Source organism: Thalassophryne amazonica, chromosome 3, assembly GCF_902500255.1.
Source record: "Thalassophryne amazonica chromosome 3, fThaAma1.1, whole genome shotgun sequence".
Lineage (NCBI taxonomy): Eukaryota > Metazoa > Chordata > Actinopteri > Batrachoidiformes > Batrachoididae > Thalassophryne > Thalassophryne amazonica.
The window spans coordinates 119,997,343-120,014,268 of record NC_047105.1 but is presented as its reverse complement, the minus strand read 5'-3'; the positions used below and the strand labels follow the sequence as shown (position 1 = coordinate 120,014,268).

General features: G+C 41.9%; 1 protein-coding gene across 1 annotated transcript in view; it reads left to right on the top strand.

The window, feature by feature from the left end:
* Positions 1-16,926, top strand: part of epha8 (eph receptor A8) — a 517,518-nt gene that overhangs the window by 429,039 nt on the left and 71,553 nt on the right. Inside the window, exon 10 of the mRNA XM_034167384.1 lies at positions 6,604-6,766. Within this exon, the coding sequence (XP_034023275.1) occupies positions 6,604-6,766 (163 nt within the window). The remainder of the gene's footprint in view (positions 1-6,603; positions 6,767-16,926) is intronic.

Genomic DNA, 16,926 nt, shown 5'->3' with positions numbered 1-16,926 from the left:
CACAGCAGCATTTAAAGATGTCCTTTTTTTAACGCAGTCCAACAATAGACACTCCATCACAGTTACGCAGTTGTGCGCTGTGCGCCAGGCTGCAGTCTACCTGTAATGCACCAGACCAGCTAGACCTGAACCATGGGTTCCTGGAGAGCTGCCTCTGTGCTCCTCGCTGGCTCCGCAGCTCTCTGGCTTTTTTTTTTTTTTTTTTTTTTTGCGGCTTTAAACACACAAAACTTTATGTTTGTCCGTTTATTTCTGCAAAAGCGCTCTTTTGCGTGCGTGCTGCTGTTGTCCTTTCATGGACAGCCGCCTCTCTGCTCTTTCTGGCTTCTGTTCCATCTGTGGCTTGCTGGCTTTATTTTTTCCCTGGCTTTAAGCACAATCATTTTTACAGCGTGATTCCACTTTTGACTTTGTGTTCGTCTGTTTATTTCTGCAAAAGCGCTCTTTTGCGCGCGGTGCTGTTCTGCATATAGAATGAGGTGGCCGTTTTATTATATACACCTGTGGATCATTTTCAATATATATTTCTTTATTTCTTCTGCAGCTTACAAGTCACCATGATACAACTTTTAACTTTGTGTTATGTCTTCAAAATCGGTCTTTTGCGCGCTCTCCACCTGTGTTGCTGCACAGCTCCTGCTCTTAGCTGCTCCACTGGAGTTATTAACTTCCATGGCTTTAAACACACATACACTTTCACGCAGTCACCCAAATTTTAACTTTGTGTTCGTCCAATATTGACTGAAATATCACTCTTTTGTGAGCTGGTGTTCTGCCTAAATGCTCGTTTGAAGCGTGATGAGGAGTCACTACTGCCTCAGTGCGTCAGTGCGCACACACAGCGGAGCTCATGTGATACATTAATTCCAGAAGTGATTACAGGTATTTTCGGCATCCAAGGTTTGACAGAAAATGATTAATCCGCTACAAAATAATTATTTTATATAGAGTCCAGCGCACAGAGCAGGTGGAATTTGGTGCACAAAGAGGAGACCCGCTCCAAAAATAGCCTCTCAGGTCTTGCCTCAGTGTGCACACACAGTGATCCATTAACAAGATATTAAATCAGCATACTTTTACATACAACAGACATCAACATACAGCCATACTTTTATAGCAAGGAACTGTTTTATCAAGCTATAAAAACATTAAAAATAATTACCTTAAGCTGCTCAAAATACATCCCACATGGAGCAGGAAAGAGAGGAAAAAAGTGTCCAGATGAAACAGTCCTCGGTGATGCCAGAAGTGATTAGAAGTGTTTTCAACATCCAAGGTTTGTCAGAAAATGATTAATCCACTACAAAATATATATAGTCCAGCGCACAGAGCAGGTGCAATTGTGTGCGCAAGAGGAGGAGCCGCTCCAAAAATAGCCTCTCAGGTCCTGCGAAGGTGCCAGGCGCACGGATAATGGACTTTTAGCAGACTCGTAAGCACCACGCAAATGCCTCTAAGCTGTCGCAGTAACTCGAACACAAACTGCGCCACGCTGTTGTTGCTAAATTTTGAACATCTTGAAATTAGCGCCACGCTCAGAGAGGAGCCTCATTAACTGAAGATAATGCCTCTAAGAGCCACTCTGAGCCACTATAATGCCACGATAGTTCACGAAACAAAAACAAAAAAAGGTGCATGGCTCCTTCTTCACTCCTTCTTCACTCGGTGGGACCGAGGCTTTAAGCAATTACTTACACTTTATAAGTGCTTTACTAATGCTTTATAGCGTGCAGTTAATATAAAGTGTTACCTCTTATTTTGTAAATGTGAGTGATCATATCCCTATTCTTGAATGGAATGCTATTCACTGCCAAACAAGTTGAACAACACTGTGTCCTATTCTTCCAGAAAGTGCATTTCTAAATTCATTGCTATACTGATAAGAAGGAGTGCTTCCTCTATAGCCAACTAGTGTCACAGGGCTGTGACAAAATGTAAGCCTCAGAATGAAAAATATTTGGACCTGTGGTCACCAACCCTCCTCCAAACTAATGAACTCAATCATGTGTGTTCAGCTAACACAAAGTTGGCAGGCACCAAACATTGAAATGTGCAGGTCAGATAATACTCATGAGCATGGCTGTATTTCACTTATGCACACGGTACTGAAGAGTTCCTGTAATCATCAAAAAAGTACCAGTTTTCATCCTAAGAATTATTAATAATACTAACGATCGGCTGGCGTGCACATCATTGCAGGCGAGTGAGTTGGAAAAGTTTGCAAGAGTTTTCCAGCCTCTTCACATTCTGACAGAAAAAAGTTCAGACACTCCACGTACACCTGAGAGTTAGTGGGAGGTGTGTGGGGCCGGTAATGTCTGAAAACGTGGCTTTTCATATCGTTATTTACCCACAGGAAGCTGACGTACAATAACATTGTACGATTTATATTTGTATTAATAATTCATTACTGGCTGGTGCATAGGTACAAGAAGTAATAGCTAAAAAAAAAAAACAACTGTTAAAGGTGCTGACCTGAATCATTTACTGTATGCAAACTTCCTCCAAACTCTAAGGAAGTGCTGATGCAAACATAAATTAGCACCTATAGGGAACTATAACTGATGAGATTCAGTTAATATTGCGATATTTCCACAATAGGACAATTAAAGTCACTTTTTGGTTTTGTAGCTTTGAACAAGGCATCCAGACGATTGCAGGGCATCGCTGTCGCCAGCTGAAAAGTTGCAGCAGCTGCATCAATTCAACATTATCATAATATGAAGATTCAGCTTACATGTGTGAGAAGCTGAAGCAGTTGAATGGGAGTGTGCACATGCTTTATGACATCATTCATGAAGGTCAAAATTCATGAATATGTCAGTTTGTTTGTTTTTATGTGACATAATTAACATCAGAGGTCTGATACATTTGTTATCCCCAGGAAAGTAGATGTCTATGCTAAAAATTGTTTTAGTGTTTGTAGTTACTGACATATGATCATTAATGTATTTTACACTATGACCTCAAATTTGACCTTGACCTTTATCCTATGACCTTGACATGACCGGTGTTGTGAGAGGATGGTCCACCACGCTGATCCATAAAGTTTGACCAAAAATGCTCTTTGTGTTTAGAAGACATCACTGCAGACATACAGATGAGGCCACGTTGTTCAAGCTTAATGTTCATGAAAATTCAGTAAGGTATATCTTATATATTATATTCCAGTTCCAAGGCAGAACTATGCTAGTATACTAAGGTATGTCTAAATACCTAAAAAGGAAGAGTAAAATAGAAGAGCAGAAAAGAGTAGAGTAGAGCCACTTAGGTGCCTGGTCTTGAGAACCAGGGATGGTAGGTTGAAAAGCTTTTTTATCCCATGGGAAAGCTTGTTGAAAGCCTTAAGGACAAGTTGGAACATGTCCTGCCTGTTAAACAATTTCTCATATACTCACTCCACTGAAAGCCATCAAAAGCCGCCTGGATTTTACAAATGGTTATCAACACGGAGGTGTTTTTCCTGTGCCGCCGCACCGCGTCGGCTGCGTCCCGACGCGCGGATCCGTACGCATGTCTTTCATTAAAAAAATCTCCTTTAACAGTGGAATATCCGGATAAAATGCTGAAACCGACTTCTTCTGAAACTTCTCTGTTCTCTCACGACGTCCTGGATCAATAGAGCCTGAAATATGGAGGTTTTCAGCTTGAACAGGCTGACGACGGCGGCTGAGAGCGCTGAGCGACGTCTCGCACCGTGGGAAGTCCTTAAAGCGACAGAATCACCTCAAAATCTCTCATCAGCCGTTAAAATTTTCACTGAAAACCAGCTTAATTTTTCGAATCGTGTCCACTTCGATGTGTCTCACAGGTTTAGAAAAAATTTTGATCAAACAACGCGCCAGTCTCTCAGCAACTTCTCAGACAAAGGAATTCCGACGAGGGGCTGGACGACTCCTCCCACAAGGAGTGCTCACAGGCAAATGACGTCACCGACAGGCGTGGAAAAACTCACGCATGCGCAAAAGGGTTCAAGCATGTCTGACGTAAAAACATATGAATGAAATCCATATAGTTTTTGAAAAAAATAAAAAGGACCGTTACTTTATTGACAGCCCTCGTATATAACTTATATTTTTATATTTAAATATTAAGGGTCATAAACAACATATACAATAAATATGGTACTATATAATATACAGGAGTAGGTATTAAAACATAAATATTAATACAGGAGAAGAATGTAGTATAGGTAATTTAGCATTTAGACTAGTAGTAAAATTAAATTATAGTTAGTAGGCTAAGCTATAAATCTGGTATTTTATTATAGAAACAGAAGCTGCTGTAGGAAAATAAAAAGCATAATCTATATGCTATCAAATGGAAACCTTCGAGTGAGTATAAGAGAAATTGTGGAGAGCTGGGCATGTCCCAACTTGTCCTCTGGCACTCCGAAACGGAGGTGTTCCTTTGTCTCACTTCATCAGCGAATCGGCCGTGACGCACGAAGCTTCCGCACGGCTTTCCATGACAAAATCTCTTGTTAAAAGTGAAATCTGCCGGAAAATTGCTGATGTCCAGCTCTTGTGATAACCAGAGAAATTGCACACGACGGTCCCGGCTCCACACAGCCATCCGTTTAGAAATGATGTGGTGGTTTCTGTCTCTCGATGGCGGCTCGGAGCATGGCGTGCCGTGCGCCATTGTGGGCCGTCCTTAAAGTGGTAGTAACACTCCTTATTCTCTGTGAAGCCTGTAAAATTTTCACTGAAAGCCAGATAAATTTTTTGAATGGTTTCCAGCTGCCTGTTTCTAACAGTTTCTGAAAAAATTCTGATGGAAAAAAAGCCCAAATCATTCCGCCATTTCCTTGCAATGAAACAACGAGAGGGGTGGACCAGTGCTCACTCAAAGCCTGCCCACAGGCGAATGACGCAACCGACAGGTGTGGAAAAACTCACACATGCGCACGAAGGTTCAAGCTTGGCTGACGTAAAATCAAATCCATATAGTTTTTGAAAAAAAATAAAAAGGTCCGTTACTTTTCTAACAGACCTCGTATGTTGATATCTTTAAAAAGAACACACAAATTGATGAATCATTAAAAATCTACACCATGTAAAATAAAATTGTAAATAATGAAAATAAGCTAGTTATAGTTAGAAGAGCTAAATTAGTCTTTAATAAGCCAACCGTACCTAGCAAGCTAACAAGATAAACAAAAACGGTAATTAGTGTATAAAGTATAATAGCGTAGTTAAACCTACAATAATGGTATTAACAAATACATATACAAATAAATGTGGACAAAAGTATGAATTAATGTGGGTTATTATCAAACAGAAAAGAACCAGTTATTTTGTAAGCTACGATAAACGGTGCTACAGCCGGCTAGATAAGCTAACGTTAGCTGTTAGGTATAACTAATTGTACCCCACTCCTCCTCCAGTATTTCATAAATAGAATAATATTAAAAGGGAGGGGATCAAGAAAAAGTAAAGCATGTAGAAATGTATATGGAGACATGTAAGTACCTTAGTGAAAGGATATAAAGGTGGAATATACCCGGCTAAAGAGAGCTCGAGGCTCGTGGCTGCAGCAACATGTAGGCCAGGTTAGCCTATAACTAGCATGACAGAGAGGGATAAATTCCAGGTAAGCTAACGAACGTATATGTAGCTAACGTAAAGAGTAGTAGGCCTGGTAACCACTTAAAACGTTAAACATTAAACTGGCATATATATATATATATATATATATATATATATATATACAAGGTGAATGAGGGTGAGGCAGGTTATTAGATAATAAATAGCTAATAGGCTAAGCTATAAATGTAGCAGTATAACTATATAAATGAATGAATGAGACAAGCAAACATCAAAGACAATACAGCCAACCATCATCATTACCTCAACTAATCACCAAAGGTGGCCATAAAATCTTGTTGATGTCATAAGGCAAGAATATAAATAAAGTATATAAAAGGAAAAAAGAGCTGAGGCTGATCTGATGCCCATCAGATCTGAATCCATCCTTTATTGTCACAAGAGTACTTCATCTGTGCCCTATTTCAGCGTCTGCATGCTTCTAATGATGTAATTGTCAGTTGCTTATGTCAAAAGTGGCCTGACTGGACTGTCCCATTTTGAAGGCTCCTAGGAAAGCTGTTGACATGTGGAACCTTCTTTTCCTCAATACCTAATGATAGAACAGGTGTATCCTTCATGACCCAAACAATCCTGTGAGACACTGCGCATTTTTTTTTTTTTTTTGGTAAACTGTTGGTAATTTTTTTTAAAAGACAAAAGGATATTTTGGGGCTCCACAAGTCCAATCGTAATCAGGTAATATCTACAAGGAAAGTATAAATAAGTGCAGAAAATTGAGAACTAAACTATGGCTTATGCCCACTATGCTAGCTTTGCCCGTGTCAAGAATGTCAGGTCACAGTGGATAGGGGAAGGAAAGCTAATGAAGCAATATCACAATGGTCCATAGGTGAGAATGTCTCATTTCAGAGCTTTTTGTTGGCCTCCACCGACTCTGCTGACCTGAAGTATCGTGAGATACCACCCAATGTGTGCAGCCCCTGAATTGGGACACACCCTTCTTCTCTCCCAAACTAAGAATGCACTTTAAATGTGGATATTTCTCTTACAGGATAATGAAGAGCAAAGTTACTCAACTCTGAAATCCAAAAACACTAGTGCCCGAGTCTCAGGACTGAAGCCTGGTACCAAGTATATCTTCCAGGTCCGAGCCAGAACCTCAGCAGGCTGCGGTCGCTTCAGTCAGAATGTGGAGATTCAGACTGGGAAAGCAGGTGTGCCACTGATGCTCAAACACATCACTTCTTCTTCAGCAAAGAAAGTCCAGATGGCAAATTACCGTCTCCAACGAAAGAACTTTGGTTGTCATAGATAGGCCAAAAACTGCATCAGTCCATCCCTCTGTTGTAACGATCTATGCTTTGTTAGAACATTACCCCATCAGCAAAACTACAGTACACCCAAGCTTCAAACAGCTGTAAAAAATCCTACAGTGAGGTGGCGGTCTTCCTGAGTGGGTGCATCTGAGGGAAAACAACCCAAAAGCAAAACAAAAATTTAGTTATAACTGCCTGTTGGTGTGTAATTCACAACCTCCTCATTATTGTGTGGTTGCCTTTATGTTCTTTATGCCTTCAAGTTTTCTTCATTCTGTTGCTCATTGAATCCCAATTCTCCTCTTCTGATCCATTTTCCCACTCACAAAAGAGCTGAGTAATCGATATAAAGTATTTATGAAAGAAAGACCCAAGTAGTCATTTTTTTCTCTTTGCTACTCTTCTATAAATAAGATATTTGCAGTGTCTCAGTGATGTGTTGTATTTGCAGGCTGGTGTTACACTAAACACCAAACTGCTGCAGTTGTTCTTTGGACTTCTACAAGACACTGAATGTGAAAGTCAGCTGATTTAATTCAAAAACATATCACATACACCTTGCTTTTTGTGTTAAGAAACCTAAATGTGAGATTGGGCATAATATGCTATTCAAAAGACTCTAAACTAATATACGTACAGTGTTAGTGGATTGAATTGCTCTATGAATACTCCTTCTTAATCAACTCGAGCTCAGTTATAGACTAGAAATGCCCTGACAAGCATACCGAGACTTAAATATATATTTTAACCACAATTTTCATAAAGAGAAATCTGACTGAGAAGAGAAATACAGGGTTGTCATCATGCTGTACTTCCCTTAGTGTAACAAGAACACTGATTTGAAAACTGGCTTATGTACTTATAGTGGTTGAGTGTAAGTTAATCCTCATAAGGTCTTCAGTTTTTTTTTAGCTTATAAAAATTATACAAATTTTTTCAATCTAAGATTCATTGGCCTTGGATCATTTTCTGTGAGGAACATAAATCAGAAAACATTTTCAATGACACTCCCCTGTATACCCCCACACTTCACTTTTATATTACATACAGAGTCCTCAGGTCCACTGGACCCGGGGCTATGGAAAGTGTGGAAACCATAGGTTCTGTATACCCTCATTCTCACCTTCTGCTCTCTGGGCCTGCGAGTGAGTGAGTGGGTGAGTGAGTGAGTGAGTGAGTGAGTGAGTGAGTGAGTGGAGAGGAGCAGAGCAGAGGGAAGCGAAGCAGATGAATGGGCCCTTGGTGAGAGCACCCACTGTTCCTGCACAAGGTTGCAACATATTGACTATGTTTACATGCAGCAAATAACCCTTTTATAACCCTTTCATAACAGGAATATTAGCAATAACCCGGTTGCGCACGGCCATGTAAACACCCGCAAAAAACCCAAATATTCTCATATTCCGGTTTTTAAAAACCCAAATTTTCTAACCCGAATATCAGGTCATATAAACGCGCATCAGAATATCCCCATAGAAAGGAACATTATTTTGTGTTCTGCACATGTCCTATCTGCAAGGAATCTTGGTCTTTTGAGTACGGCAACTACTTGTATGCGGAGCGCACAACCCAGCGGACACCAGAGAAGCAGAGATAAACGAGTATGGCGAAATCCAGACGCGGCAGCATAGCACCACACTTTTGGAGCGAGGAGGAAACCGAATAGTTCATTAGTATCGTGAAAGACATGAATATAATGTCTTTTATTGACGGTAGAAAGAGGAAGAAGAAACGGAAATGACGCATATTTGCATCATGACGTTCTCCATGGGTCTGGATGTTGTCCATGCATCGCTGATTAGATGGGGATATTCCAAATGATACCAGTGACCATGTATACAGGAGTAACTCTGTCTGCTTAAGCATGTAAAGGGGTTATTCCTTTTTTTAGCACACTTTTATCAAACTGACATTTACGCTGGGAGGCCTCACTAGCTGCCCTCTGACGTGCAATGTTATAGGCCGACAACAGTTTGCAATGATGATCTTTTACCCACCCCGTCAACCCAAACGATAATTGCTCAGAACTCACCCCAAGACCCACATCCACAGGGAGCCGTAAATGCCTACCGAACATCAAAAACGAAGGAGCATAACCCGTTGCATTATGCACTGTATTGTTATAAGCATGAACCAACTCAGAAATGTAGTTTGGCCAACTCCGCTGCCTCTCCTCTCCCAATGAACGGAGCATATTCAGCAATGTTTGGTTAAAACGCTCCACACCACCATTACCCGCCGGATGATACGACGTTGTCCTACTTTTGCCTATCCCATACAATTCACAGAGTTGCTGCATTAAAGCAGACTCAAAATTCGGGCCACGATCAGAATGGAACCGTGCGGGGCACCCAAACTGCTGTATTATATGCTTCCACAGCATTTTAACCGTCGTTTGCGCAAACTGATCTAAAGTGGGAATTGCCCATGCAAAACGAGTGAACTGATCAGTTGCAACCAAAATGTTCTGATACGTATCCATTGGTCGGCCAAGGGTTAAAAAATCCAACCCAATAACCTCCAATGGATAAGTAGCACCAATCGAACCAAGCGGAGCCCTAGCCTCAACACGGCTCCTTTGGAGACTGCACATAGCACACTTCTCCTGAAACACCCGTACCTCCCTCTCCATATCAGGCCAATAAAACCTTCGACGAAGCTGAGCAAGAGTCCTATCCACACCAAAATGAGCCCCAGCCTCATGAATCTTCTGCCACACCTCCTCACAGCGACAACCTGGACACACGATCTGACGATATTCCTCATGACTCTGTCCATCAACAAAGGTCCGGCATAACACACCCTCTACCACTGTCAGCTTTCTCCATTGCCGGAGCAATTTTTGGGCTCGGCTCGTGAGCACCAGACGTTGGGAGCGAGTTGGAATGCTCCCCTCAACAACATACCCCTTAACAGCCTGGATATCCAAATCCAGGCTTTGAGCCTCCGCCCATCCATCCTCAGGTATTACCCCGACACCCGCACTAACCATTAACCCCTGGTCGTGCTCCTTTGCTGACACTATAACCCCCTTTGATGGAACCGGAAACCTTGACAAGACATCAGCATTGACGTTAGTTTTACCTGAACGGTATCTCACTGTGTAATTAAAAGAAGCCAACTGTGCCACCCAGCACTGCTCCACTGCCCCAAGATGTGCCGTCTGCAAATGAGCCAAGGGGTTATTATCTGTATAGACGGTAAATTCTGCTCCTGTCAAAAAATCTTTAAACTTTTCCGTCACAGCCCATTTCAAGGCCAACAACTCAAGTTTGAATGAGCTATAATTCGCATCATTCTGTTCACTTGGATGCAGGCTCCGACTAGCATAAGCTACAACACGTTCCTGACCATCCTGGACCTGAGACAACACAGCCCCAAGTCCCTGGTTACTAGCGTCAGTGTACAAAATAAAAGGCTTATCATAATGAGCGTATGCCAGAACCGGAGCCTGCGTTAAAGCCCTCTTGAGGGCATCAAACGAGACTTGACACGCCGTAGTCCAATTCACCTTCTTGGACTGTGACTTCTTATCCACCCGAACGCCTGTCAAAAGCCTATTCAGGGGCCGAGCTAATTTAGCAAATCCTGCAACAAATCGCCTATAATACCCAGCTAACCCCAAAAATGCCCTGACCTGCTTAATAGTACTCGGGACAGGCCAATCCAAGATAGCACGGACTTTTTCTGGATCAGGTCTCACACCCTGTCGATCCACCACATGTCCCAGGAATGCTACCTCCCACTGCAACAACCTGTACTTATCTGGATGCAATTTCAGACCATGCCGCCACAACCGCTCAAACACCCGGTCAAGATGCTGAAGGTGGGAAGAAAAATTAGCGGAATATATAATGATGTCATCCAAATACACCAGTAATGATTCCGCCATCTGTCCATTTAGGCACTGCTGCATCAACCGTTGGAAGGTTGCAGGCGCATTACAAAGTCCAACAGGCATTCGCTCAAACTCATACAAGCCCAGCGGGGTAGCAAAAGCCGTCTTTTCCCGGTCATCAGGATGCATTTCAACCTGCCAGTAACCACTGGCAAGGTCCAAAGTCCAGAACCATTCTGACTGGCTAAGGCCAGTCAGTGTTTCTCCAATGCGAGGCAAGGGAAATGCATCCTTGTGCGTAACTGCATTCAACTTCCTATAATTTACGCAGAAACACCAACTACCATCCTTTTTCCGCACAAGAACTATAGGAGCCGCCCAAGGACTGCTACTCTCCCTTATCACTCCCCTCTCAAGCATACCTGAAAGAAGAGTCTTCACTTCTTTATACAACATAGGTGGGATCGGACGGTATCTCTCTCGAATAGGGGCAGCATCTCCCGTAGGGATCCTATACTGCACCAAATTTGTCCGCCCAAAATCTTCCTCATGACGGACAAACACCTTCCCCCATTTTCGCAGCAAAGCCTGCAATTCTCCTTGCTGTTGTTCAGACAAATCCGGGCAACTCTCACCCACACCAACTGCCACAGGCAATTCCGGACCAGCCTCAGCGACCGCAGCACTCACCAACGAGACCTGGACAACACCATCCTCCACAATCGACAGGGCCACATCATCAGGACCACACACATCAGAATCCTCAATATAATAGAGCCGACCTAGTTTGTGGAAACGGCCGATCGAAACGCTATACGGATGTGGGTTACACACACAAACCGGGACCCTCCCCTTCTTAACTTCCACCAGGGCCCTTGCCACACCCACAACCCCAGAACCAGGCATAGCCTCCATCAAGGCACCATAATCCACCCCCCTTGGTCCCATCTTAGTACGACCCCACACCATCAACTCACTCTTTGGTGGAACAGAAATGCCATATTTAGAGGCCAACCTCACGTACCCCACCAAGCCATCCTCCGCTGAGGAAACCCTAACACCCCGGCACACAGCAAACGCATCCCTCCAGACCTTCTGTCTCTTAAAGGCCGGTGGGCAGGCAGATTCCCTGGGACATTTAAACAAGGCACCCCAACAGGCTCCAATGACATTCATTCCAACATCTAAGGGGTTCGTACACTTCTCATCTTTATCAACCATCACTCCCCGACTCGGGACCATGATACCCTCAACCTCTAAGTCTAGTACAGCATAACCAACACAAGGTATCTCTAACCCATTAACAGCGCTCAATCGAAACCACGTAGGAGCCTGCCCAAGCTTAATTTGTCCAAAATGCTTATTAAACAGGCTCTCTGCCATTAATGTAACTTGTGACCCTGTGTCCAAAAGACCACCCAACCGAATTCCCTCAATAGTCAATTCTATAGTAGGACATTGGCCAACAAAAGCATCAGAGGTCCTGGTCAATGGTGGTGTGGCAGCAAACCCGGCAGCTCGGACCTCAGCAGCCGGGTCTACCAGTTTAAAGCCGGTTCAGCTGTAACTACACAATACCGCGCAATATGTCCCACCTTCCCACAACAATAGCAAATGGGCCTCCCCCGCTCATCCCGATCGTGGAATCGCCTAGATGAATACTGCTGATTCCGCATTGAGTTAGCAACCCTAGGTTGAGGTGAAACTGACTGTCTTCGTGGTTTAAGTTCCGCCACAACATCCTGCGCCAACCCCCTGACCTGTTCCTTAACCTCTGCCAAAATTTCACCCTTTAACTTCTCCCTCCAATCAGAACCCTGATGGGGTCCACCTGAACCATGCAATTTACCTACCGAAGCACAGGTTACATCCGACTGGACACCCCCATATTCTAAATCAAGCTGGAGGGCCTCCTGCTGCAACTCAGCAAAAGGCCCTTCACGGAGTCCCAACAACAACTGATCTCGCAAAATGCTTTCAGAGGGGGCGTTATCAAAATCTAGATGTTGCAACTTACGGTACAATTCACACAACCTAAACATAAATGATTGTATAGGCTCATCTAGTCTCTCTGTACAACTGAAAAAACTAGACCTCAAAATAGGGGCGGGAACCCGTTCATCATATAATGAATCTAAATGAGCAAAAATTTTTGTGAGTTTACCTTTTTCATCCTCATCTAAAACTACAATTTGACATTTAGCCTCCCCAGTCAGTGCTCCTAAGACAATACTTACTTTCCTTGCCTCTGTCAAATCCTGAAACCCCCAAAACCCCTTAATCTGTTCCTTCCAATCACAATACCTTAATTCATCACCTGGCCCCCTAAATTTAGGGAGCCAAGGTGCACCTGGATACACTGGCATCATCATATGTGCTCTTGTTTAGAAACACCAGCTCCCAAAAGTGAATCCTGTTCGTGACGCCAAAATATGTAAGCAAGGTTTATGTATTATTGTAAGTTTTGAATAATGAGTTAAAGAGCAAAATGTCCAATTTACTGGTTATTGTCAAATAGAGCTGGAGTGACCAAACAAGGCAAACCTTATATTAATAATTTATTACCAATTTTACAAAGTAAAATAGAGAAATCTTAAAATACAATTCTTAAAAGAAAAAAAATATTAAAAAACAACTTCCAGCAGAGCCGAACAGTCAACGAGCAGAGACAACCAATCCGGACCCAACCAAACATCCACCAATCCGCGGACGTTTTCCCACTGTCAGCTTAGGGGTGTGTCCTTCTCTCCTCCGACGTGGCACGACGCACTCTCTCAGCCGAGGGAAGGCTCCTCCCCGGCTGTGGCACGTAACGCCCCTCGTCGCTCGTCTCTCCTCCTGGCGTCTCTCTCTGTCACCTTGCCTTCCGTGCACCTACACACACACACACACACCCAGGCCAGCGAGCACACGACTCCGTCCCCGAGGGAAACTCCAACTTTCTGCTTAAAAGCACCACCTCACAAACACATGAGAGCGTACTCACAGACACGGCAGGGTTCTCCCCTGCCGCTGCGGATAATCCACGTTTATGGCATTTCTCCGGCGCGAGCATTCAGCTGGAACCAGTAACATCAACGTCAACACGACTCCCGTTATCCAGTCGCTCTCCTCACCAGCTGCTCTTCATGCCTTCCGCCACCAAATCCTTTCCTTTCCTCTCCGTGAAGTGAAGTGGAATGGAGTGAAGTCCTCCACTCACGCTACAAAACCCCTTTTTGTATCCACCACTTCACACTCCAGGTGAGCTGATTGCAAAGATCCAAAAGAAATCAGGTGCGCCCACAGTTACCATAGCAACCATCAAGGAGCGGCACTCCAAAATCCAACCAGCAAATAAACTTCCCCAAAGGCTGGATTACACTAATGATTCAGAAACCGGAATATTGACCTTAACCCAAATATTAACAGCATGTAAACGTAGTCACAGTGTGGGAACTGCACCTACTTTCCCACATTTCACCCTCTGTCCCCAATCTTGGGGACCTGACACTATAAATAGCTCTGTCATCATGGTTCCATACCACAACTGATCAAGATGGCAACATGATTCTATGTTCAGGCTGCCTTACAGTTGATACTGGATGAGACAGAGTGTTTTGATGGTGATGCAGAAGAAGAAGTTTCAGAATGCAAGGATCACATTTCTATAAATTCAGTCTGACACTGAGTTTGTAGAGGAGGATTAGCATCAGCCAGCTCTGAAGCATGAAAGAGCCTCAGGACCAGCCCTTCAACAGCCAGGACTAGTCTGTGACATGTGGAGACCAAAGATGGACAGAAAAACACAATATACATGCATCCAGTTCAAGAACTACATATGCAATACACACACAGTGAAACACACACAGTGCCCCTGGTGTTCTATAGTCTGGTATGAAAATGGTCGAGTTCAGTGGAGCTAATGTGTTGTTCAAAAAGGTGTTATGTGTAAACTGACCTGAGTAGGTTAAATTTGTAATGAAATTAAAATAAATAATACACTATAGTTTTGGAAAAACTTGCTTAATTTGTACATTTGTTAATTATTTTCCAGTTATGCCTGTTTTATGATGCATTTCCTTATTTTCTTACATTTTAATTAAATAATAAACAAAAACGAGTTGTTTTTCTATTCATAAATGTGATTTAACAAAGGTAAAAGGAACAAACTTAACATACATATGTGATGTTTATATTACTTGGAATTGGGATGAAGTAAACATTTGCTGACCATTTTTAACAAAAAAAAAAAAGTGATTTTGTTGAATCAAAAGCCCCAAAATGCAATGGGTCCACCAGACCCAGTAGGACTCACTGTGTAACAAAAAAACGAAGACCCTATAAGGGTTTAAAAAAAGTGCATCTGTGCTTTTTCACATATTCTGTAAGTGTACAAATATATGACCCCTGATTCCAAAATTAAGGAAACTTGCATTAACTAATATCATATGACCACTTACAAATGAATGTAGCTGATAATTTAATTTAATTATTGCTGAATACAAAATGTCCATTACACAAGTGTTTGTGTACAACACTACTCTTGTATTATTCCAACATTTTTACACAAAGCTAAAATGCATGTTTTTATATGTCAACACTGTCTTCTGTTGAAGACCGTAACATTCTTTTCATGGGATTTATGATGACGATTTGAATGTGAAGGATGCCTCTTCTCAGGGAGCAACAGTGTCCTCATAACTGCCTATTGTACCTGCATGTCCACCATCACTTTTGCAAAATATTACCCTACACTACACACAATACATCCAGCTATTCACTGTTTTAATCCCAACGTATACCATGTTTTAAACATGTTCCAAATTTTCCTGATCGCTCACAATGTTCTACAATGCCACTTTTGACTTTTAACTGCTTACAGTGGATGTTAGGCCACAGTTGGGTTTTTTGCACCAAAAACATAGTTGGGCAACATGAATTGACAATGGGAGACAGTGCTTACACTCACCAAAAATAAAGACATCCCTTGAATATTCATATTTTGATTCATAAAATCTATATCTTTAAAGGTATCTGCACAAATTAAATATATTGTTGAAATGTCTCATAACGTGAATACTTGATTTTTTTTTATTTTTTTTCATGACAAGATATTATTAATTTCCAACAAAATGATAAACATCCACTAAATTATCCAAAAAAGAGGTTTTGGCCAATCACATCATTGGCTTATTTCATGTTATCCTCAAGACATACCCATGATTAATTTTGTGATAGTCCAGCTCCTTTGTGCCCACGGCCCCACTTTGTACTTAGATTGCGCCCCCCCCCCCCCCCCCCCCCCCCCTGAATAGCAAAAAGGACACTCACTAAATAGCAAAAAGGACACTCACTAAATCAAGTTTTACAGTTTAGACAGCTTCTGCAGACTATTGCTATTATCAGGCTACTTTACAACATACAACAGTAACCTGTAGTGGTGTAACAGATCATAGTTCATCTAGTGTTTCCCTCTGCATTTTGGGAAACAAAAGGGGGTGGACTCAGAATCTCAAGGGAAGCAAGGGAACATGATTTCCACAGAAATTAATACATTATATATATATATATATATATATATATATATATATATATATATATATATATATATATATATATATATATATATATATAATCAATCTAGTTCACTTTGAGAACCAAAATTGAAGGTGTCATATGCTTTAATTTTTTGGAGATTTTTGTGCCCTGAACAAAATTTTGCTTTCGTTGGTGAAAATAAGGCTAATGATGTTGAACATTCTGGGTTCACTAACCTTAATAATAAAGAAAAATCCCAGAACAGTTGTTATAAATGCACTTATTATTATTATTATTATTATTATTATTGGCAGCCACTCTGGTTTCTGTAAGCCTGACCTTATTAGATCTCAGAACCAAAGCAGAGTACATCCTAAATAGTACTTGGTTGGGAGGCCGCTTCACAAAGCTACACTCACTAGCGTGTTCCCCGTGGGGTCCCATGGGATCTAGATTGGGTCGTGTTTATAAAATAGGTAACTGACATTTTTCAAGGATGGTAATAAATTAAGCAACACTTGTATAATGAGTTGAAATGGTGTGTGAGTCTAGAATGTTTTTAGAACCTTAGACCTCATCAATTTTTAGAAGAGGTACTCAAGCCTTTTATTGCTTGTTAATTATACAATTATATTATGTACTTACATACTTTCTAAATAAAATCGCACATGCATGCTTTAAATATAAAGATGATTTACCG